Consider the following 26,536-nt stretch of genomic DNA (forward strand, 5'->3'; position numbering starts at 1 on the left):
AGAGGCCATTTTATATCATGTAAAGGAGATCCACAATGAAGGTGTTTTTTAAATGAAGGTTTTCTTCTAAGTTAAGTGGGAGCTAGCCAGGAATTAGGTTGGGGGTGGCGAATAAAAGAAACAGAACCTTTGCTTAGAACAAGAACGATTATAAAGTCCCAAGTGTTCACAGGCATGGACTAGTTGCCCTGATTTTTTTCCCACAGGACCTGATTTTAGACACAAAAATAGCTTTTAGACCAATGAAAACTAGGTTTGAATATTTATACCAGAGGAGTTTGTTGATAAGTTTCTCTTCCAACTCCTCCCCTCATAGGGTCTTCCTGTATAACCTTCCAGGCTAGACTAGATTATAAATTGATATGCTTTTCACATTCATTTTGAATAGCTCTTTTAAGCCAACTATCTCAGCTTCCAGGAGGCTTGCACCAAATTCTCCCTTCCTGACATAGTCAAAACAAGCAGAGTCTTCCTGGGCCAGGCCTAAAGGTGGGCCTGTAAAAGCAGCACCCTGAGAGTATGCTTTGGGGACACCAAAAGACTGCTAGTCTAAAATAATCCTTTGTAAGATCATGTCATGTCTCAGATTATTATAATAACTACTGCTTTGTGTTTTCATTTGCTTCCATATGATACTGGGAGGAATGACATTTTATAATCAAATTGATATTTTATAATCTGCTAACTTCTAGGAAAACTTGAGGTGGCTCCTTAAAAAAAAAAAAAAAGACATTTCTCCTAAGACCATTAGTTTCGAGGCCACAAAAATTAATAAATATGACTCTGAAAGTGGTAAAGAAAAACTGTTGTCTCAAAATTACACTTCTAATTTGTCCCAAAGCTTCTTAATTAACCTTTTTTCCTTTTATTAGAAGTTTGAAAGTAGAGTTTTGGGCGATTGTTTGTTTGTTTGTTTCAGAAGAGCATTAGTAATCCAGAAACAAACAAAAATTCTCTAAAACAATTGAATATTGAGCTCAGGTCATTTCTGTAATGTAATGTTGTAATTTTTCATATTACTCAAGCAATATTGACTTTAAGGGACACAAAATATTTTTTTTAACTCAGACTAAATTTTCCCTTTACCCTTAAATTTTGGTAATGCTAAAATATCAGCAAAAGAGATTTAGCTTATAACAGCATGAAACTTATTTTCTGTTCCCTTGCATTCAAAGACAGCTGATTCTAGCCTCACACATGGACCCATGTTGTTTTAGGGTCTAAACTAAATTTTATGACCATTTTATGACCAACAGTTAGCACACTATGCATATTTGTCTATATTTGTGCATTAAGAGAAAGTGGTGGGAGGAGAAAAGAGAGAGTTTTATCTGATTTTTTGTCTGTTAGATGTAAATTAATTAATGTCAGGGGACACATTTTGTCCATCCTGGCATCCTCATTACCTAACACAATACCTTACAGGTGACATTGAGGACATATTTATTGAATGAACTAATAATAAGACCAGTTCTTCAAAGTATAACCTCTAACATCCAGTAAAAATTCACCTTGACACTGGATTTAAAGAGCGTTACTCTATCACAATTTTGGAAGACACGTGGTTCTAAGGTGATATGAGAGGAGAGTCAAGGTATCATTTCTGCATCTTCATCTCCTTCATCATGCCTGCCCAGGCAGCTGCTCATCTCATGTCAGCATCCACTTATTTTACTCTGTAAATAATTAGAGAGTTTGTGTAATCTTTTCTGGTACCAGTAGTTGAGGCTGGGGAGATGACATCATAACAGGTGCTGGCATTAGAAAGAAGTCTAGTCAAGTGCCCCCTGATCAAGACTAGAGTGAGTGACAAGAATGCTAGCATGCTCCTTCAGGCAGCACAGAAACAGAATAATCCCAGAAAAGCTCAGAGAATGAAGGCTTCCTCACTATTTCTGCCTTGGGTAACCCCAGAGGATGAGAGTTTCTTCTTTACCCATCACTGGAATCATGGCTCCTTCTTTGTATTTCTCCAGTGGTAAGAGCTCCATGAGATACTTATGCAAACAATTTTTTTTTTTTATTAAAATGTAAAGGAACAGTAGGGCCGATAGATATACTAATAATCAGGTGATTTCTAAGCACTTGATCCCATTTAACTGAACTTGGCATGTGTTTTTGGTAGAACTGACTTTTACATCACGTCCACCTCTCCTAGAGCCACTTTGCCCTGAGAATATTTCACCAAGGACTCTGTGGATCACTGAACAAATGAAACTGCCTTTCTCTCCACCTCTTCCTATTCAGCTGACATGATTACTGATTCTCTCAGTCAGCTTACTAACAGATACTTGGAATTTTCACACAGGATTTCTTGATATTAAAGTCCTTCCTTTCCTGGGAAAATTCTACCCACACCAAATCCCTCCTGTTGTTGCTCCCCTGAAATTTTCTTATTCCTTATCTAAATGCCTCCAAATTTCCTAACAACTCCAGGCTTGACTTGTCATTCCTGATGAATGTTAACATATTTAGTGGAGGACTTTAGCCCACTCACATTTATTTTAACCACCAATATATTTAGTCATATTCCTGGCCTTTTATTTTCAATTCTCTTTTTCATGATTTCCTATTTGCTGTTGTGTCTCCCTCATTCTTAACTTGTACTGGATGACCAGGTTTTCTTTTTCTTTCTCTCTACAGCAGGGACACTTTTTCTGCATGGGCCAGATAATATTTTAGACTCTATAGGCCATATGGTCTCTGTCACAGCTCCTCAATTCTGGTGTTATGGTGTGGAAGGAGCCAGAGATGAGACATAAATGAATGAACATGGCTGTGTTTCAATAAAACTTTGTTTACAAAAACAAACAGCATGCCAGCAGTCTCTGTCAAAACTCCTCAATTCTAATGTTATAGTGTGGAAGCAGCCAGAGACAATATATAAGTGGATGAACATGGCTGTGTTTCAATAAAACTTTGTTTACGAAAACAAGCAGCAGGCCAGATTTGGCCTGTGGCCATAATTTACCAACTTTTGTTGTAGAAGATTAGATGTTCTATATCATTCATTTTTTTAACAAACACACCTTACATTAATAAAATATACATTTAACTTCTATGACAGGTAAGTAAACAATATGACTTAAACAAAATAGTTTATTTTTCTGATTATATAAGCAGTCAATGGCTGCTTTGACAACACCACAGTCTCAGGACCCAGGATTCTATCTTATTGATCCTTCTCATTAGGTGTTATCTTTACCTGTACCTACATCCTCATTCACATTTCTCTTTAGGGACACAGCCTAGAAGATGCATATATCACTTTTGCCCTCTTCGCTTTTATCAGAAGTTTGTCTTAAGTCACACCTGTCTTAAAAGGGAGCTTGAGATCTGTAGACATCCTGGGAGGCCATGTACCCAGCTACAAATCCTATGACTATAGAAGATGGGGAGGACAGATATTGAGAGGCATCTGGCAGTCGCTGCTATAACTAAAACTTTGATTTTCTGATTCCCTTCAAGGATTAATTAGAATCTGTAACCCCTCATCCAATCAAAACAAAACCTTTAACCTACGTTTATTTAGCACATTTCAAATCCAGTTATGTTTTTACGGCTGTCATCTCCCTAGACGCAGGTTCCTCTGACTCCCTTATGCATTTTAGATACTCCATACCCCTTGTTTAATAGATGTAACTGCTTTATCAATGATCATTTTCTGTGATCTGACTTCCAAACTTTCAAGACAATTATTTTAATCTTTCCTTTTTTCATGGAGAAAGAACAAGCAGTACATGGGAAAGACTTAATATTTTTGCTTAGAAAGACCTGAGTTTTAATTACTGTAATTTACACTAGAGTTTTTTGTTTAGTGATGGACAACATGAAATGAAATATCTGCTAATGTGACATGACACTAAGTGAAGGAACAGCCTTTCACAGACAACATGCCGGTGAATTAATTCTCTTCTGTTGTAACTGTTCTGAAAAACTCAGTTATCATCTTCCTTTTTGAATAATTGTCCATTCATATGTATGGGTATCTGACAGTTTGTTTACATGCACATTGGAAAGAAAAGCCAAAATTATTTGGCTTGGCATCAAAAACTGCCTCTATTTTTGTTGTCTGCAGTGCTCTCATTCAATGCATTTTAATAAGTTTTTAACAATGCATGAATTTGAGTCAGAGGAAGTAAAGGAAAAGCTGGGGTGACACGCACTTATTATAGGATATAAAGGGATGAGACGTCATCTATTGTTTGCCATGCCAACAACCCTTAAATTAATGCCCTTTCTCCTTCAGAATTGAATTGTTCTCATTACAATGGCTGGGCACCAGCAGCTTGGCATAATTTGATATTTTCTTTTAAGAAGCTTTAAATCTGAAGTCATGCTTGAATTAATCTCCAAATTCTGTCTCACTCAGATTTTTATCAGCTTTCTTCAGGGTTCGGGCATGGGAAGCCTTCTTTCTTACAAGGCCATTATATGTTTGTACTTCATTATGTGGGGATATATCTTGACCTAAGCAAAGGCAGACCAGAAATGCAGTGTTGTTTATTTTTAGAAACTGGAATAATTTGTTTTTCTGCATACTGTCCTTCTGCTCTTTGGCCTATGATACTGAACCAACAATGAAACAAACTAGTATGTAAAAACATTGGAGTATATTAATTTTTTTTCGTAAGTGAAAAAGTAATTTGGACTTTCTTACTTAAGTCTTACTTAAGTAAGCCCCTATATCAGGAACAAACTAGTGTGTTTAAGCTACCTGCAGTTTCTGTTGCTGGGGCTAGGGTCTGAATTTTAAGTTGCTGAAACTGAAAAACTGCTATCTGAGGGTCTGTAACTAATTTCTGCACATTAAAATATAAATTGGAATCTATTACGTGGACAAGCCCTTGTCACATTAAAATATAAATTGGAATCTATTACGTGGACAAGCCCTTTTACATTGCAGATAGATGTAAAGCAAATAACTCCACATTAATTTTGCGCAATTGCTGAACCACTGAAATAAAACAAAATCTATGCCTCAGACCGAGATATTTTCATTCAGTTTAGAAATAGGAATTGGATGTGTCTTTAGCAAGACTATGTCCTTGAAGAAAAATGCCATTTTTCTAAATATATATTTGAACTACACTGAATATGTGCCCAAAGGGTAGTTATTTAGCACTGAATAATCTAGACTTTGGTTAATATGTTGCCCATTAATTACTGTGATTGCATTGCAATAGAAGGGGTGAGGCATCAGACCACACTGAGTTTCCCACCTGTCAGTCAGACTGGAGTTCTGGAGTTCAAAACAGAAAGGTGAGTTTTGGACTGAGGGAAGGAGCATAGATTTTCTCTCTCTCTCTCTCTTTCTCTCTCTCTCTCTCTCTCTCTGAAAGGCTGAGAGAGGTGGGACACTAGGCTCTTGGGAGAAAGGACATGGGATGTGGCATTTGGGGGCATAATCGTGTGCCTGCTTGTAGTGACAGATCAGGATAAATGACCTTCGGGGGACATCTATGAAGGGCTATGGTCCATAGGCTCTACTTAACCTTTTTAGCCCTGAATTTCCTAAACTTATTTAAATAAGGAACTCCTCTATCACAAAACACTTGTTAATATGCCATAGAATACTTTTCCGAAGAATACACTATGAGAAATAGTGTTAGCCAGATTTCATCCCAGCATGTATTGGAATCACCCAGATGGCTCGTTGGAACACAAATGTCTGTCCCCTCTTCCAAAGTTTCAGATTCAGTAGATCTGGGGTGGGCCTGGAAGATTTGCATTTCTGACAAGTTCCAGGGTGCATATTGATCCTGCTGGTCCAGGAACCACAGTTTTAGAATGAATCACAGACTAAAGTAGTTTGTTTTTTTCTTTGACTTTCTAAAGTAACACAAATCAAATCAGGAAGTAGTCATTGAAATAAAAGCCAAAAGTGAAAAGCTCACAAATAATATCATCTCAATGGTGAAAAACTGAAACCTTTTCCTCTAAGATCAGGAGCAAGGCAAGATGCCCACTCTTGACACTTCTGTTCAACGTAGTACTGAAAGTTCTCATAAGAGCAATTGGGGCGGGGGGGGAGAAAGGAAGAAGTAAAATTGTCCCTATTTGCAGTGACATGATCTTATTTAAATATAGGAAACCCTAAAGACTCCACAAGAAAACTATTAGAACTAATAAACTGGTGCAGTGAAGTTGCAGGATACAAAATCAAAATACAAAGTTCAGTTGTTTCTCATACTAACAACACACAATCTGAAAAGGAAATTAAGAAAAAAATCCCATATACAGTAACACCAAAAAGAATGAAATATCAATAAATTTAATTAAGGAGATGAAACTACGAAACATTAATGAAAGAAGACGAATGGAGAGACATCCGTGTTCATGGATTGGAAGACTTAATATTGTCAAAATGTCTATGCTATCTGAAGCAATCTACAGATTCAATGCAATTCCTATCAAAATCCCACTGGTGTTTTTTACAGATAGAGGAAAAACAATTCTACAACTCATATGGAACCACAAAAAGCCATGAATAGCCAAATCAATCTTGAGAAAGAACAAAACCAGAGCCATCACATTTCCTGATTTCAAAATATATTACAAAGCTACCATAATCAAAACAATGTGGTACTGGCATAAAGTTAGACATAAAGACCAATGAAACAAAATAGAGAGTCCAGAAATAAATTTACACATAAATGGTCAACCGAACTTCAAGAAAACTGCCAAGAATACACAATGGGGAAAGGATAGTCTTTTCAACAAATGGTGTTGGGAAAACCGGATACCTACATCAAAAATAGTGAAATTAGATCTTTATCTTATACCATGGAAAAATCAACTCAAAAAATAAGGATTTAAATGTAATATCTGAAACTCTTAGAAGAAAACGTAAAGAGAAAACTTCATGACATTGGTCTATGCAATCATTTCATGGATATGACACCAAAAGCATAGGCAACAAAAACAAAAATAAGCAATTCAGACTACGTCAAACAATCAGCAGAGTGTAAGGCAATTCAGGGAATGGGAAAAAATATCTACAAACTGTATATCTGAAAAGCAGTTAATGTTGGAAATTGATAAGGAACTCCTTTAACACAACAGCAACTTCCCCACCACAAATACTTCAATTAAAAACTGGGCTAAGGACTTGAATAGACATTTCTTCAAAGAGGACATATAAATAGCCAATGGGAAAAAAAAAACTCAGTGTCATTAATTGGGGAAATGCAAATCAAAACCACAATGAGGTATCACCTCACATCTCTCAGGATAGCTATTATCAAAATAACAAAAGACAGTAAGTGTTGGCAAGGATGTAGAGAAATGTTTGAACCCTTGCACACTATTGGTGAGTACACAGAATGGTGTTTTCCATACTATGGAAAACGGTATAGAGATTACTCAAAAAATTAAAAATAAAATAAAATCCAACAATCCCACTTATGGGAATATACCCAGAAGAATTTAAATCAGGATCTCAAAGAGATATTAGCATTTCCATGTTCATTGCAGCACTATTCACAATAGCCAAGATGTGGAAACAACCTAAGTGTATATCGACAGATGAAGGGATAAAGAAAATGTGTACACACATACACACACAATGGAATGCTCTGCAGCCTTAAAAAAGAAGGAAATTCCGCAATATGTCACAACATGGAGGAAACTTAAGTGACATTGTGTTAAGTGACATAAGCCAAACACAGACAAATACTGCATGACTCTACTTATCTAATGAAGTATCTAAAATAGGTAAGTTCATAGAATCAAAGAGTAGAATGGAGATTGCCAGAGACTGAGGAGAGGGAGAAATGGGGAATTACTAATCAACAAGTATGCAGTTTCAGTTAAGCAAGCTGATAACGTATTGTGATACGGAATCGTGCACTTAAAATTTTATTGAGGGTAGATCTTATATTAAATGTTCTTAACCGCAATAAAATAAAACTAAAAAAAAAACAGTCATTGAATTCACATCATGAGCAGGGCATACAGGTTTGTTCTGCCCCAGAAACTCAAAGGCACACCAATGAAGAAGATCCCAGAGACAAATATTTAAACTAGTAACCCTTCAGTTGTCACAAGGTGATTTTAAAAATTAATAAGCACTTATTATATTATCCATACTTCCTGGCTATTTTGACCATTTCACAATTTAATAGTTTTTTTTTTATTTCAAATGTAAAATAATTGAAAGGAGTTTTATTCGTTAATATTAGTTACAGTAAATTTTCAGCAATCTTCCCACCTTAAGAGCCATTTGGGCATGCTGGTTTATGTTATCACAGCAGTTCAACATCTAGTTAATGAAATCTGAAGAAACCCAGTTAGTCATTAGGCAATTTGCAATGTATAATAATAAACAACTGGTTTTGCTGATTGCTTTGGCTGATTGATTAAAGGCCTCAGAGAAATAGTAGAAACAATTCAGTTTGCATGACAACTTTACATTTCTGCTTTCCAGTAATTATAGTCTCTGATGAGCCAATACTTCCAAAGGAAAAACTGCAAATTTCTGAATTGGTGTCTCATTTACAATATATTATTATCTTTATTATTTTACCTGAAGTAGACAATTAGCAAAAACAAAACCAAAGTACAGCAGAATAGAAGAGCTGCCAGTCCCCAGCCACAGTTCATCTAAAGAGGTTAAATATGCACATAATCTATCTCTATACTTGTAAAGCAATTAGAAAGTGATAGGCATTATCAGCCCACAAATTCAAATGTGCTTCACTCCAAATTCCTTTAAATGTTGCTTCTTGGCACATCTTCCTATAGTGATGAACTTCAAGAAAATGTCAAGGTCACACATTCTGTGTTTCGAAGACTTAGGGAACCATTCACCTATCTTTTTGTAATGTGCACCTTAATGATTATGATGGCCCTGAACTCGTGCTGCTCAGATAGGAGGAGCATAATTAACTATGGTCCTAGTAGCTGCCCCTCTTTATGCACCACTGCATTTGCACCAAGGTCACAATTCCCACGGATCGCTCCCAGTCAATGACTGAGCATGATGCAATACAAATGATGTGCTGCTATTCTTGTGCAACATGAAACTCCTTCAACGGGTAGCTTGGCTCACGAACTCCCCATTGGCTTGGCTGAAACTTTCTTGGAACTGCACTGTAGTATGAGACTCTTACTACTGAACCTTACTTCCCTGTCCGCTTCCGAGTGGTCAGACCTTTGTTTCCCACCAAGGACTCTTTCTGCCTACTCCTACTCTCTCCCCCTTTACCCTTCACAGTTGTTACCCTCTCTTGCACATCTAACTCATCTTGGCATCTGCTTCTTGGAGGACCCAAACTCACAATGACCATGATTTTTATACTATCTCACAAAGCAAAATCAAGGTAACCCATGGTGTATGAATGAATTTCAAATAATGTCGGACCCAGGTAAAAAAAATATCAGAAAGTTTAATAGTTTTCTTGTCAGGGTCACAAATTAGCTATAAAACCAGGTGATAATCTCTGATGCTATTTCCTTAGTATTTGTGTCAAAAATATCCACAGAAGCACATTATGATGAAAAGAAAGTCTGGCTTCTCCTGACATATACCCTCTATTATTCAAAAATTGATGCAGAGTTATTTAAAACTATCTTTCATGTTAAAATTTATAGTTTTTGATTAACTGATATATTTTAGATCATTTTTCTGCTTAAAAGTTTTTTCTGTTAGAAAATTATTATGAAAATATAGAACATTATTTAAAAATAAATAAAAACCACCACCTAATTCCAGCACCCGAAGATTCTATGATACCATAGTTATCCGTTTTAGTATGCTTTTGTCTGTATTTTCTCTGCATATACATATACATATATATGCAGAGAAAATATATATATACATGTATCTCTACACAGGTGAGATAACAATATATACATAAATTTGGTATCCTGCTTTCCCTCATGGTATTAAAATTTTTTATAGAATACTTTTAACAGCTGTACAATATTCCATCGTGCATAATCCTTTCATTCCATTATTCTGTTATTTACTCAACCATTCCCTTATTCTTGGAATTCAGATAACTTCTAATTTTCTGGATATTATAAACAGCCTATAATGAATATCCTTGCTCATAAAACATTTAGATATATCCTTGCTCATAAAACATTTGAGATATTTTTTTTTCCTTTATATGGATTCCTGGAAGTCCTTCCTGGCTTCCTGATAAGTGTGCAGCTTGAGAAGAATCAACAGACTTACTCCCCACATCCATATAACACGTTAGAAGAATATGGGCCCAGCAGTCGGAAGACTTGCTATTACACAATAGAAGTCTCTTTACCTCAGAGTCCAAGAGTGTGAAATCAGGGAGTTAAATTAGATTATCCTTATCATTCTGCCATGTTTAATATTACTTAAATATCTTGCTTAGTGGACTTAGCTCCTATCCCATGCCATAATTTTTCTTAGGGCTGTATAGACACAAGGGAATACCACTGGTAATGGATTTTAGGCTATTACTGTATTACTATCTTATACAGAGAATACTCAACATTATATAGGAATATGGCTGGTCCTGTGACTCTCCTTTCTTTAACTCATATAACTTATTGTTGTCTGTGTTTTTAAATTACTTTTGGCTTATAAGTATTAGAAGTATTTGGTTATGTGAAACTGCTCACTAAGCCTTCTAATATTAACCCAAGGCAAAATATTGTTCACTTGTTAGATATTAAGATATCACATTTAAAATTTTTCTTCTGTGTTCCCTGAATTTACATCTGGTTCAATCTTCATACAAAACCTATATTAAGTGTTGCTTTGTGCATGGCCTTATGCTAGGAACTGAATTACAAAGACTTTATTTTTGATTTTGAGGAATTTCTAATTGAAAAACCACAACACTGAGGACAAAGGAATATCTCAACAACCTGTCTGAATCTCAATGCCTGCCAGGGGCTCAGGATCTCTCGAAAGAGGTCAGGAAAGGAGGACTCTGAAGAATTTTGAGTTTGAGGAGGCTGGAGCCAGGGCAATATTGTGCTCCTCAGAGGGAAGATATGTGAAGGAAATGGGATCCAGGAAACCTAACAAGTGTTACTTAGGGTCTGCCCTAAGTAGTTACTTAGGGTTTGACAGCTCTCTGGGAGATTCAAGATCTGGGAGCTAAATCAGGAAAGATTTTTTTTTCTCGGCGAAGGTGGAAACAGAACCATTTAATGTTTTACAGACTGAAAATAAGTCAGATACAGAATAAATAAGAATGATAATAATTTAGGAAAGGCGAGTCTTCACAAATGGCAGTGCAAACAAGTAATGGAAGTTACTGTGGAGACCAGCAGCTGATCCAGGTTATTTGCTTGGTAGGAGTCTGTGGCCAGTCTGAAGGGTATGGGAGTTGGTAGCCTCTGAAGATTCTGTCCACAAATTGTTGGACCTCTTCCCAGGAAAAGTTCTGAAAGGAGAAAAAATGGACATAAGGCCAGCAACCTAGGAGAATCTGTCACAATTTGAGGCACAGGCTCAGAAACATTGAATATGTCTGAGTCTCAAGTGGGAATAGCTCCTCAGGACCATGCCCGAGATTCTAGCGATTCTGTTTGTGGATGAGCCATACCCTCCAAGAACCTTTTATCTACCTCAGTCGCTCTCCTTCAGCCCTTCACCTGATGGATCTGACCCCGCCCCTATTTCCCTCCCCACCACTTCTCTCCTCAAACTTTGGAGTCCCTACTCCTTCTGGCATCCACTACTAGCATCTCATGTGTTTTCTGTTACCTCCTCATTTAGCTGTACCTCCCCCTGGGCCAGTACACCTGCCCTTCACCTCAGTCCAGCCATCATTTTCTCACCAAATGCTACAGTGGAGCCTCCACCAGATATTCACATGAAGGCTTTGAACTCTCTGAACCACCATGGCAGCCAAGATTTGGGCATTCCAACCTCTATGGTGAGAGAAGCTGAATTTGAAGAGATCATCAAGTGAAACAACAATTTCCAGCAATGTTATTTCCAAAGCGACATCTGGAGCCAGTGCAGAGGATTATAGGGCCATTTAGACGCTGCTCACAGCTGTTACCATTATCAAACAGTCTCACAAGGTTGTCAGTGATGAGCATTGCTGGGTCCTTATCTCCTCTCTTGAAAGGTATCTTCATTACATTGAAGCTGAGTCCTGCAGTGTGAGTGCCAGGGGAGGTCACATAGCTGGTCACCTAGCCAGAACAGCAGGCTGCACTGGGACCTGCTTCATAATGAGGACCAGCATGATGATTGTTAACAAGAAAGGAGCAAAGAGCATGGAGAGAAACCAGAATACGGAATGGGACCCACCCACACCACTGAGAAAGGAGTCTGGTTGGAAGCGAATGTTTTTTAATGGACTTGCATCTCCTCACCTTCATCAGGACTAAAGGACAGAGGCAGCTCCACCCTTTCCCCTTCCTCCAAACCCTTAACCTGAAGAACACCCTCTGCCCTACAGGACCAAAGATTTCTTGGCATCCCTCCCAATCCCATATGTCCTATTTGCCAGGGGAGAGAACCTATCAGATAGAATGTAAGGAAAAGAAAGCGATGATTAGGTTAAAACTTAAAATACATCTTTTTTTTTAATGGGAAAAACTATATTATAATGTCCAGGATCATTTTATCACAATTGAGTGGTAAAGCTATTTGCAAAGCAGCAATTACTATAAAAATAATTGGGGAAGAAAGTTTTTATCATTGGGGTGAGTCTTATGGAAAGAGCTTCTGAAATGGGAGGCAGCGTTTTATTTTTTGACCTTGATAGTAGTTACTAAGGTGTTCGCTTTTATGAAAATTCATGTTGTACATTTGTGTAATTTTCTGTATCTTTATTTTATATCCCAATAAAGAATTGTTTTAAAAGAAAGAATGGTATTTATGAGACACAACAACCAAATATAATATGTGGAACTTGTTTGGATCCTGATTTGAACAAACCAATTACAAAATATTTAGGAGATAATCAGAAAAATTAGAATATTGACTAGATCTTTGATTATCTTTAGGAATTATTGTCTAATTTTTAAAATGACTGCTACTGTGTGTTTTAGAAAAAGAGTATTATTTAAAGATACACACTGAAATACTTTAGATACTGTTTGAGATTTACTTTAAAATAATCCATTGGGGGTAGAAATGTTAGGTTGGGGTATAAATGAAACAAATTGGCCATATGTTGAAAATTGGTGAGAATGGTTGGAGAATACATGGGGATTCATCGTATTATTCCCTCCAGTTTTGTGCATGTTTGAAAATTTCTACAACAAAAAATTTCTTTTATTGATATGATTTGGATAAGTAGGAAAAATAATTTATCCCAGGTTCATAAGCAAAAGAAAAATGATGGACTTGTAGGTTCTATAAAGGATTACTGAAGCAGCTTCCTCTCTCTTCAATTAGCTGCTCTGGAAATTCTCCCTGCATAGGATAATTGTTTAAGTAAACTAAAACTTTAGGGCCAGGTGTCATTTGTCAGGTAAAATGTCTCCAAATACCAAATATCCTAATGCTTCTTTCAGATCAGACTGACAAAATAAAACTTATTTTAATTTCTCTCTGGAGGGCTGGAGATGGTGAGGTACAGGTTAAATTGCAAATGTAGGAGCCGATGCCCACACTGATGCACCTGAGAGAACAGAACCTTCCATTCCATCCTGCAGAATCTCAGGTCCAGATCTAAAATCTGTCTCTGAAATGCCTCCCACACTTGTTGAACAGCTGCTCAATCTCAAGTTAGCACGCAAGTAAAACATAATAATGTGAGTTGTTTTTTAAGGCCTTGCTGCCTTAATTTTGTCATGCTGGCATCAGCACCATATGCCTACTGGTGTGGCAAATTGAGAAGAAAATGTTTCTATGACTGTGCTGCTGATTTTTAAAATAACATATCTAATGAGCCAGCTGTGATTAGAAAAAAAAAAACGTTAATAATCATTTCTGCAGTTTATTTTATCCTAAACAGATCTCAAATATTATTCTATCTTTTCAAAACTATAATACAGATATGATACAGATGGCCCATTTGATGAGTTCTATCTTAAGCAAGCTACCTAGGAGATCACTGCTTTTATCAAAAGGTAGGAAAAATAATTTATCCCAGGTCCAACAGGAAAAGCTAAAATTATTATTCTGATAAAATGACATACATTTGATAAGACAGTGGTGTCAGTTCATGGATATACAGTGATTTGTCCCCCCAGAACTTGAATATAAGGGAAATGGAGATTGACTTTGAGCATTAAACCATGCAATGAATATGTAGTGATCAGAGCTAAGAATGCAAATCTGCTTATAGACCAAACAGCTGTCAGGTCAGCAAGACTGGGCTATGAAAGAGTGAATATGTTATGATACTTAAAAAATGTGTTCATGGAAGGTGTGTAGAAGGGGGTGATGTTGGCCCATCACAGAAATATAGGAAAACTAGTATTATTAAGGCAAGTGTTGGCTATAGCTGTCTAAACATTGTTCAGGGGACTCTAATCACTCGCGTCTCATAGTAAGACCACCCCTCCTTGAGCCAGACACATCCGCCTATGGAAACTCCAGGCAGAGGATGCAATCTGGAGTGCCGGACAGCTAACCTGGCTCACGGATGGATTTGTCTGGCTCCTGTAGCTTTTCTTTTAATATTCAAATTAACTGGAAACATTTTCTTAAATGAAAAAGTTTTATGTAAGATTCTCTATTTATTAATTTTCTTGAAAAGGCCCACATTCCCATATGGCAACACTCAGCTAGAATTGTCTAAGAGCTGTCCCCTGCAGACAACTCTCTAGCTGTCCACAGCCCTCACCAGTACCCTCACTCAGCTCTCTCATTTGCTTGGCCCCTAGAGGCATCTGCATTGGCCACCACCAGATGAATAGTTTCAGCTGATCAGTTGGTCTCACTTCCTGTGTTCTGAGTCCATGTTCATTATATAATCTTCTAGTGCCAGCCTGACTTCCACTGTTAGTCTTCTACAGAGAGCAAGTGAGCTGATCATGTCAATGCAAGGACTCCTGCCTATGTGACAGTTTTATGTTTCATGGTACAGTAAGAAACTGGCATTTTGATTTTACACATCAGTCTGCAGTCAGTCAGTCAGTCCTGGAAAGATGGATCCGCTCTTAGTTGTAACAACAAAACCTAGTCTCTGTCTCCAAGGCTGAGAATCGAAACCCCCGCTGCTGCTAAACTCACAGTGGCATGCTCCCTGGTCCAGTGGCTTGGGACTGAACCACCCAATGTTACCACATGAAATCCTCCACAAAGAGGACGTTCTCTGGTTTTTATTTTATATTTGGAAGGCACTTCATGTTCTAATTTTCTTTTGTAAATAATCACATTTGCTTACATTATACTTTTGTATGTAGGGGTGTGTGTGTGTGTGTGTGTGTGTGTGTGTGTAAAATCCAAAGATAGTCAATTAGGTTAGTGGGAAAGCATACAAAATGAAAGTTTTGGGTTCAAAAATAAAATCATGTTTGCCTTTCTGGCACTTCTTACTGCAGAGTGCTGGGTGTATGTTTTTAGTTGCTTTATTTTTTCTATTTGCGTCACATTTCATAGCTCTTTATTAATTGTGAAAGAATTATTGCTTTTTCTAACTCTCAAATCTTATTTTCTTTGCTACTTTGTTAATGTCATTGCCTCTGTAGTCACCCACTACTCTCCTATATTTTATAATTTAGAAAATGTCCACCTACATATTGCACCTCAATTGTGTCATCTGCCAGAAAGCAAGATGATTGGGAAAGAAAATCTTAAAAACACTTCCTACACATTCTCACATTGCAGAGGCTTTACATCACAGGCATTTGGGAGTCCCACTGTGTCTGGGAGAACTTTAGAACGATTCATGCAGGAAGCAGCTTAGGAAAAGATGAACATGGGTGTGGTGATGCTTACTCACATAGAAACTACAAAATACTTAAGATCCTCCAGTTCTTTCCCCAATTCAGCCATAAGCATATACATCTCATTCATTCATTTATTCATTTTTTAAAAATGGTTTTGCAGGTGACCAAAGATATACCTAAAGCCAATAGAAAGCAGTTTTCCTAACCTTAGTATTAATGATCATAATAAGGATAATGACAACAAAACAGATAAGAAAATTTTTGCATTTGCAACCACATATGTGATTTCAGTTGCTTTGTTTTCAGCTCTAAAGGATAGAACGGTTAGGCAGTTTGCAAGAATTTCCAGAAAATACTAAGTAGATTTATACCTATGATTTGTGTTTTCCTCCTGTAAGGAAATGTCTTTGGACAGCAAACTAAAATTTACTGCAAAGTATAAGTTGGCAACTGCTTAAGGAATATTTCTCAATATTGCTTCCAAATAATTTTAAAAACACACAGAATGCCAGAAACTTATTTTCTATCTCTGTCCCCACCTATACCATTCCTATATCAGCATCATTTATGGTTGAAGCATCTTAAATGAGCAGTGAATATGTGGCATATTGAGAAATAGTAAATAAATAGATCTCTTAAAATGATGTTTTTGAAATCACATATGCATTTGATTAATAAATCAGGCACACATAAAACCGAGAAACTTCTCAGACCTTTCCTCTCCACAAAATGGAATACTTCAAAAGTGACATTTTAATATCTAAAATACATCTTCAATGACAGAAGTGTTTGAGTCAGTTCTTTATCCAGGTTATAAACTTTAAGTTTATTTTAGGTCTTGCTTCCTAAGGAACAGAATAATAGGCAAATAATCACATTTTTGAAAGACTAAATATTGATGTTGTAACAATATAATTGACAATCCATCTCCAGCAACTCAAATAAGACACCTGGCATTGGCTTAGGGGTAGGTTTTACCCCATAAGGACATTATGTTTCTTGTCTTTAATGAGTACTTACAATTCAGATAGAGATAGAAATATCAGAGATATAGTTTTAATGTAAACATTATTGAAAGTAGGGTCTATTTTTTTTCCTAAAATAGATCTACTTAACTAAAACTTGTTCCTTCTCCTGTAAACTCTGTCAGCAACAAGCCAAAGAATTTAAACCTGACAAATAGTGTTCCAGAGGAAGCTATGTGAGATTGTATTGTTAAAACTTAACTTTTAGTCTATGGCCATACCACCCTGAACGTGCCCGATCTTGTCTGATCTTGGAAGCTAAGCTGGATCTGGCCTGGTTAGCACTTGGATGGGAGACCACCTAAGAATACGAGGAGCTGTATGCATTTAAAAAAAAAACAAAAAACAAAAAACTTTTAAGTGACAACTGTACTATTTTATCATAGTGACAAGATAATGACTCTGTGAGTTCCACATGGGAACCCTGAAATTCATTTTAAAACTGCCTTAACAATCTACAGGTAAGCTTAGAGACCTGACAGCCAATGAGGACATTTGATAGCCGCACAGGTGTGCATTCGATATGGTATTGTGTAATAGAAGGGGAAAAATATCAAGCTGAATGTGAAGTATTAGGCATTCATAAGCAAAAACAGAATGACCTGCCAGGAGGTAGTGTACATTTTATCTATACTACTCCAAGCCAGTACCGAGCTGCTCTAAACTTGAAGGGAAGAAAAGCGAATGACTCCCCTGCCTGGTATTTACTTTGCAAAGCAAGGACTGCAGTGAGCCTATTCCACTTGAGAACCTTGGGCTTCAGAACTAGGCACTTAGGATCTTTGTGACCTTGGCCAGTTTCCATAACCTGAGTCTAAAATTTTTATAAAATTTATAAGTTTAAAGTGTAAAAATAGAATAGAAATACCTATCCCACAAGAATGTAAGGCTGTCGTAAGAGTCAAATGAGGTAGATAACGTGCTTAGTAGTGTGCCTGATGGGTGGTAAGTACTCAATAAATGAAAGGGCTTTGTATTACCCTCTCTATGCACCATCTGCCGCTGCTAGAAGCAAAAGAACAGAACTGCTCCTGCTTTGCTTTGCTTTGCTTTACCTCATAGATGTGGTCACCATAGCTGAACTGCAGCAGTTTCTGGTTTCTTCCCAGAAGAAGAAAGTTATGTATTACAGCTTAATATTTGTGAGTCCTGCTTAGACATTGGTGAGATACCAAGAAAGAAATAGTTTTCCTGAAGAGGGTTGACCGAGAGGGAACATATATATCCATTTCTGTGCAGCAGTATGTGCTGGCCGCCCCACTATAATTTAGAATGCCACTTGTGCACATAGGAAACACAAATGACCAATTTTACCATCATGAATGGAATTGAACTTTTTCCCCCATGGGTACTTTCCAACTCAAGCCATTGCTTAAATATCACCTTCTCGATGAGGCCTCCTCTGACTATCATGTTAAAGTTGCAACCCACCTCCCCATATCGATTCTCCTTCCTTGATGTTTTCTTCTTCTTTTGCTCCATTAATGTAACGGAAGATACAGTTTTCAAATGTATTACATCTTTTTTTAACAAAAGCCTCACATATTTATTGTTGAAGCAACCTACTAGTGCAAAAACATATTACACATTACATCTATTGCTTAATCATCTGTCTCTTCCAGCTAGAATATAATCTTTTGGGGGGACAGGAATCTTTGTTTGCACCTAGAACCCTTGATAACTTGTTGAAAGAACAAAGAAATAAATAGATTTGTTCATAGTTGCTTGTATATGCACAAAGAAACTCTGGAAAGCTTACTGAGAAAATAGTAGTTGTTACTTGGTCAGGGTTAGTGGGAGAGGTAATCTGTATGAATTGGGGATAGGAGTGAGAGGGAGGTTTCAATTTTTTATTTTTGTATAAAAATATGTGACTGATTTTATCCATATCAGACATCACTGTTTCTAAAATCACCTTCTTTTTCTGACTTCCTTTTCTTTACTTTCCCTAAAGAGACCTCTCTCCTTTCTCCTTTTCCTGCACCCCCTTAATTGCTCTGTCAAGCCTCAAAATAGCAAGTTTTCTTCTTGCTACATATGCAAATGCATCTGTACCTAACTTTTCTGTATAAATGAATGTTGTAAGAAAAGTGTTAAATTGAACCTCAATTCCAAAACAGAGATATTTTCCTTAACTACAGAATGTAACCAAATGTCTTCAGTAAAGGCTTACTGAACAAAAGCAACAACAGAAAGTTTAATCTAAAGGGGAAGGCCAATCAGAAGAGCAGTGGTGACTTTCGAGGATTTGATAAACTGATGGCACATCATAACAACTGCTTTGTCTAGCACTGGCCCTCACTCTCAAGGGTCATGTGATGGAAGGTCCATTGTGTTGCAAGAGAAGTGGCCTCTGGGCTGGGAACAGGTGCTCTGGGATTCTCCCTGCTGAGCATTTCCCTGAGGGCAGGATATCCACTTCTGTGCTGTACCCTCCATCATTCTGATCAAAAGACTATTTGGCATCAAGGCATCTGAGGTGAATGCCTCAGAGAGACTGAGAACACAAACAAGCAGATCTCTAAAGTGGTGTGAAGAAAACAGAAGGGACCCATGAGTTGGGATGTGTTAAGCATTTTGAATTCATTTACATAGTCACCAGTGGAAGCAACCTGATCTGAAGTTAAGATGAAGCCAAGAGCCTTGCTTTTCATTCTCCAGTGCATTGGAACATAAGTAAAATTTTAAAATATAGATGCTCTGTTCTTCCCTTCCAGCCTCTTTTTTAACCACCTTCCCATATTTGCCAGCCAGTTCTAGGCAAGTGAATTACTATTCTAGCCACATTCCTCTAGGAAGGAAAGAATAGACTCAATCCATCTTCACTTCTCTCCTCTTACAAAGTAGGTGAGACAATGATAATGTCAGTCTTTTAACTCTCTGGATTTTGCTCACAGGGACTTAATGAATATTCGTTAATATACTCTGAGAAGCAGCACAAAACTATGAAGCGCGGCAAAGCGATAAAGGCCATAAATTACAAATTCCTAAACCCTTATTATGCAGAAAAGCAATTTCTTGTTACTATATTAAGATCTGACTATCCCTAGACCCAGTACCTTTTATGTATTCCTATGAAAGGAATTACTTTAAATATACGAATTTATTCCTAGAGGTGGCTCCATAGTGTAGTGGTTAGCACATCTGCTTTGCACACAGAAAGTCCTGGGTTCATGCCCCAGGTGGAGCCACGGGCCAGGCCCCGGGTGCGCCAGGCCCCAGATGTGGGTGCATGCTGTGAGTGTGTTGGAGGGGACGCCCCATCTTCAGAGATCCAGTTCTTAAGGAGAAACAGCAACATCCATAGGTCAGGGGTGGAAATGGGGGTAGGAGTAATTAAAGAGGGGGAAGAAAAAGAATTTGTTCCTAATTTCTCACAATCATTTTTCTCGCTAAAAAAACAGTAGTCCAGCATCAAAAATTACCAGTCACATACCACAGTGACCTATATATATCTTGTATTAAAACGAAGTCTAAAGAATTTTTAAATCAACTTGTTAGATTGTGTATTGTATTTAATCCACTAACTTCGAAAATCATGTTAATGTAATTGGAGATTGAAAGCAACATTTTATAAATTGTTGCTAGATATTTCTCGGTGTTGGCTGTTGCTTCTATCCTGAAGCTTTATAATGATACCACCCCCATGAAACCCTGCCCCCAGAACACGACTGTTGTCATATGATGTCAGAGAACAAGTAGTTGCACATCATTTAGTTCTTTGCTTCTCCCTACTTACTGCCATGACCGTAGTTATTTTTCCATTGTAGGAGTTACAATGAAAAAGGAGCCGACTCCATCATACCTCCAAGTTACATAACACCCAGCCTCTGAGCAGCACCCACAGATAGAGGGCTTCAGACCCTAAATAGCAACTTTGCTCTGAGCTGCAAATAGGAGACATTAGAGAGACTGCAACGCAATCAATGAAATTGGACTTTTTAGAGCAGTAAACAGAAGTCACGCTTCAGCAGTCAAGTGCTGGAGGAAGGGCCAAGACACAACCAAAAGCTCTAGCAGTTGCCATGGCAGCAGCAAAGGACTAGGGAAGGTTTCCAGAAGCAGGTCTGTCTCAAGAGTTTATAATACAATCACATGCTGTCTGTGTTTAACACATGCCGAATGAAGACAGATACAGTCTGTTTTCCGACTACCTCTGTCAGTTTGCATTAGGATTATCTGGTGAAATTCTGGGGAGGAGAATGTGATGCGTTCTCTGACCCAGGTCTTCAAGCTAGTCTACAACAAAGAAGGCTCAGGTCTTCCTCCCCAGCCTGAGCAGGAAATGTAGCACAAGCCAATCGCTGACATAGGTTTAGCCCAGTTGGCTGAAATTTCCAGTTATACTGTAAACATTTACCAGTCAGTCTCTTACTGCAGAGTGATTGATCTAACAACAAAATTGATTCAGTCACCACAGTATTAATTGGAAATATTAAGGGCTAATACAGATGACATGGGAATGTTCTTTGAATCTGAATTCATTTCAGAAAAAGCAACGAGATATTTTTTTTTTCTTTATTTCTCTCTAAATAATTTGCAGGGGAAAAGTAGGCTCCAATTGTAGATGTCACCTCTTTCCTGGGAACAAGAGGCCAAACCTTTAGATGTGGGTTCACTCTCTAGATAAATTTTACTCTTCCTCTACCCCGGGGTGGGGGGGAGACCAACTTACTTTTTTTTTATTATGGCAAAGTATACATAAATTTTTACCAAGTGTATATAATTCAGTGGTATTAGGTACACTCACAGTATTGTATAACCATCATCACTATCTATTTCTGGAACTTTTTCATCATCACAAACAATAATAACTCCCCATTATTCCCTCCCACCAGCTCCCGGCAACCACTATTCCACTTTCTGTCTCGATGCCTATTCTCATATAAGTGAAATCATATAATATATGTCCTTATATTTCTGGCTTCTTTCACTTAGCATAATGTTTTCGAGGTTCATCCATGTTTTTGCATGTGTCAGAATTTTTTCCCTTTTGAAGGCTGAAATATAAAATAATAATTATAATTGCATTAATATACAATATACACACATTTATGTATTTTTGTTTATCTATTCCTCTTTCAATGGACATTTGGATTGTTTCTACCTTTTGGCTGTCGTGACCAGTGCTGCTGTGGACATTGGTGTCAAGTATCCGTTTAAGTCCCTCCTTGCAGTTCTTTTGGGTATATACCCTGAAGTGGAATTACTGGATCACATAATAATTCTATGTTTAACTTTTTGAGAAACCACCCAACTGTTTCCCACAGCACCTGCACCATTTTACATTTCCATAAAGCTACTTCTCTTAATACCTATGAAAAGATATGACCTCTGTGTCACTTCTCCTAATTTCAAGGTGCTGGGGGAAGATTGCCAGTAGTGCCAACCTTATGAGTCAGTGTTGATACATTTTCTGATGTCACACTGAAATCCTGCTAACTTAAAGTCAGTAAATAGTGTCGGGTGCCTACTATGAGCTAAGCAATGTGCCAGGCATTAGAGATACAAAAGCTCATAACTTAGGAAGATAGAAATTTAAATGCAAAAGTGTAATGTGATGAATCTACTTATAGAAGGATGTGCAAGGCAATAAATGGGTAGAAAAAGCTTTGCAGAAGGGATGACTAGGCTGGGTTTTGAATAATTAACTAGTTTGCAAGGTGAGAGGGAGGAGAATAGCCTCAGTAGGAAATAAATTAAAAGAAGTTCCAAGAGAAAGATAAGGCAAGTTTACTTCCTTCCATAAAGACAGCAGGAGAGCAAGAGCAAGGGGCAGCAATAAAGAGTTTTACCTAATGTAATATAATCATGCGAGTGACATTCCATCATCTTTGCCATATTCTTTTGGGTGGAAGTAGGTTACAGGTCTCACTCACACTCAAAGGGAGGGGATTATTCGGAGCATGAATACCAGAAAACAGGGATCATTGGGGACCACATTAGGGTATGTCCACCACCTGGGTACAGATATTCTATAGTGCCACATCTCAGAAATATCTACCAAGAGGTTTCTCACCCACGTCAAAGCAGAGTACTTACTTCCCATGTCACCTTTGGCATGCCAGTGACATGGTTTGTCCCATAGCCATTGCCTATAAATGTTGAAGAATGCAAGGTTTATTAGTTTTTGTGTGTTTTATGAAGGTTCTACATGATTATGGAAACATTCCAAACTGTAGCATTAAGTATAAGTACAAAGGACAGATTCTCTATCTCCTTTCCCATTCACAACCCCCCAGTACCACTTCTCAGAAGTAATCTTTAGAAATAGTTTCTGGATAGAATAAGTTATCAAGACTGTCACCATTTCAGCGAGGATAAAGCGCCATCTGTCAAAGAGAAAATAGGAGTTGTCCTGGACGAGATCAGCTATTTAGTTTTCTGAGGTACCCAAAGTGAAGATCGAAGAGTAAGAGATTCGTTAAGGAGGCGACAGGGCCAGGAGGGCACTGCAGAGACAGCCTCCATTCTGCCCTGTCGTGCTGTCACTCAGAGAGCAAAAGTTCAGTGGTAGACTAAGGAGAGGTTAAAACGAAAAGGTTAATTATCAAATAAGAGGATTAAAAATTAAAAGGAGTGAAATAAATTTACATAGAAAAACAAGAGATGATTTGGGCTAAAGAAGAAAAGTGTTAACACGAAAGGAGCGCCAAGTATAAAAGTAAATAAAGGTCACTTTTCACTCTTACTTTCCGTGGGACCCCTGTGATGGCCGAAAACAAAGAAACATGACTAGGCTAGTCTGCTGAGGATGAAATACATGCAATGAAGTCCAGTCATCCCAGCTGAAGCCATCGTAGATGAGCAAACTGCCAGCTACTTGTCAAAACAGTGATTAAGCCCCAGCTAAAATCAAAGCATCAGCCAAACTAAGTGAAGATCAGCAGAACCACCCAATCAACATGTAGATTAATGAGAAATAATAAGTGGTTGTTGTTTTACACTATATTTCGGAGTTGTCTGTTATTCAGGAATAGCTAACTGACATCTGCCAATTTACCTTTTCCCAAAATATGTATATTTTCTCAAGCTACTTATGCTTATGAATTAACATTCACTATCTTTAAAAATATTTTTAAAATGTAATCTCTCACTAAGTTCAGGATACTCTATTATCCTTAGAGTCGTTTAATTATTATATCTTCTATGAACCTAATTTTTTTTAGAATTTAGTTGTTTCTTTTAGTCTTCTTAAATCAACCTCCAGTAATCTATTTGAAACCAAGCTACATTATCTTCAACAATGTGGAAATTAAGAGGACAGTGATTATGAGCAAAGGAAAGAGAAAAATTTTTAGAGAAGATTTCCTAAAGTCACAAGCTTGGGAGTTTTCTTTTTCTCCCATCCTCTCTTAGTTTCATCAGTGGCTCAGGACCTTAGTTGACACAGAACTGGTTTCAAATATAGGAGGAAGAGGTATATGGTAAGAGAAGTTAAACAAACAAACAAAAAAAAACAGGATGGAGATGAATATTTCTTTATTTTGATCTTGAAAAAACATCAAACCTTTTTTATAGTGATGTATAACATGGATTGATTTAACATGCTGTCCTCACGTTTGTACTTTTAAAAGCTTATGGAAAAGATACTACAAAAAGAGAAGATGAAAATATTGACATTTTAAATCCTTAACTTTTAAATTCATCAGCTTTTCTTTCTGCTCAGTGCCTTTTCTAGATTCTGTCTTTTCCTTGCATTATACCATTTTTTAAAACAGTCTTCAATTATCTGAAATGGAAGAAGATTGATTAGGACTGTCATTAATGCCTCAGGCGCCCCATTCTTGAAAGGTGAAATGCTTCTTCAAAAACCCTTTCTAAGCAAGCTCTCAAGTCAATTACTCTCCTTTTTTGATAATGTAAAACAAATTGTACCATTAGTCATTTAACACAAGCAGAACATCTCCTTTTGTGAAAAACCACCAAGCTATTTGCTTTATAAAACTAAAGGATAAATCACATTTACCTAATGGATGGAATTTGATAATTTCTCCATATGTTATTCTTAAAACTGACATGGCAGCAGTTGCCAAGAAGAAGCAATAAACAGTACTCTAAAGAAAGAAAAATAGTTCTTGAATCTTTATTAAACATATCTTTGTTTTAAAATATGATTCTGTTTCTACCAAGAAATTGGCATTTTCACTTAGTCTTTTTCCTACAGTGAAACAGCTTTAAGTGAGTAACTGTCCCCAAAGCCAGTCTATGGCAAAAGCAGCATTCCCAAGTTACTTTTTAGGATTCTTAGGTTACCAACAAATGGCTGTGAATATGCATTTTATGTTAAACAGAACAACAAAAAGATGTGCACGTCTCCATCATTTGTTTTCTAAGATAGATGATCTTTGCGCTGAGCATCATCAATTAGGAAACCCGAACCCTCCAGAGTAAAATAAACTTAAATTCAAATTGCTTTCTTTAAGTCCAACCTGGATCTCCTAAGGTCATTGCCCATATTTAAAATGTACCCTTACTTCTCCTGGCAGTTATGCTGTGTACCAAAGGAGCTTCCTCTAAGAAGCTGAACATTCTATTAATTTCATTTGATCTCTTTTGCTATTTGGCAATGGTTTCCCAAGAAACTAATTGAAATGGCTATAATGATGGCCAAAAATCACTCTTACTCAATGGCAAGATGCCACTAGTGTGTATGTGTGTGTGTGCGTGTGCGTGTGCGTGTGAGTGTGTGTGTGTGTGTGTGTGTGTGTATACATCCTCACTAGTCAACTTTGTTAATTTTTAGAGTAGTTCATTCTTACCTGTCTGGACAGGTCATGGCAAAGACTATTGTTTCTTTTATAATAAAATCACATTCATGTTGTGTTTTTTTGTTTTTTTTGTTTTTGAAAAATTTTCCCTTCTATGCCCACTAAAGAGAGGTGTGATTCAAAGAGAGGGCAATATAAACTAATTTAGTAGTAACCATGAGCCAAGTGCTTTACATGTTATTTTATTTAGTCCTCATAACCACACTATAATTTTAAGTATTATTATCTCTATTTTGTAATTAAGGAAATTAAGACTTTAATCGAGGCGATAACTTGCTCAAGATCACATACAGGGTCAGAATTTGATCCTACATAGGTCTGACTCCCAAGCCAGACATCTACCCTTTCTTCTTATTACCCAGTCAGATTTTAATAAAACTCATTTGAATTATATATATAAGAAGCTCCCAGAATTTGTCTAATTTTATTTCTGGATCTAGAATTATTTTCTCCTCTTTTTTAGAATCGAACGTGAGCTTGCTTATAGTTGACCCTTCTTAGTTGTCCAAAACGTTAAGTAATACAATTAAACTACGGTCCCCTATTACAGGTAAAAGAGGCAAACTCTTGCAAGGATCATGGTTTAAATTCCTGGTTCTGTCATCAGGCAGGTGGATGTTCAAATCTTCAGGGGGTCACTTGAGGACTAAACAAGATCATGTAGGTAAGCACCTGATAAATGTATAATAAATAGCAACTTAATTTGACAAATACAGAGTGGCAAGCAAAGCCGAGCTGATTCCCACCCCCATTAGACAGGCCTTGGAAGAGGAAAAGGGGAATGAAAAATGAAAGAAGGGGATGAGAGAAAAGGGCAAGGGCTTTAGGGCCATAGGGTCAAACACAGCTGAGCACACGCAGAGACGAAAACTTCCACTTTACAAAGTTAAGGGCTGTGGCTTTTAATTACATCTGTTAGATGTAATTCTATTAGAGAATCTTCCA

The 26,536-nt window shown here is 37.3% G+C and overlaps 1 protein-coding gene across 1 annotated transcript in view; it reads left to right on the forward strand.

Annotated features, from left to right (window-relative positions):
* LOC120604437 (cleavage and polyadenylation specificity factor subunit 7-like) overlaps positions 1 to 12,488 on the forward strand; it is a 42,535-nt gene extending 30,047 nt beyond the window's left edge. Inside the window, exon 3 of the mRNA XM_039865136.1 lies at positions 11,714 to 12,488. Coding sequence (XP_039721070.1) covers positions 11,714 to 11,909 — 196 coding nt within the window. The 3' untranslated portion in view covers positions 11,910 to 12,488. The remainder of the gene's footprint in view (positions 1 to 11,713) is intronic.
* Positions 12,489 to 26,536: the final 14,048 nt, after the last annotated feature.

The sequence above is a fragment of the Pteropus medius genome, unplaced genomic scaffold (genome assembly GCF_902729225.1).
Source record: "Pteropus medius unplaced genomic scaffold, Ma_sr-lr_union100, whole genome shotgun sequence".
In the NCBI taxonomy this organism is placed as follows: Eukaryota; Metazoa; Chordata; class Mammalia; order Chiroptera; family Pteropodidae; genus Pteropus; species Pteropus medius.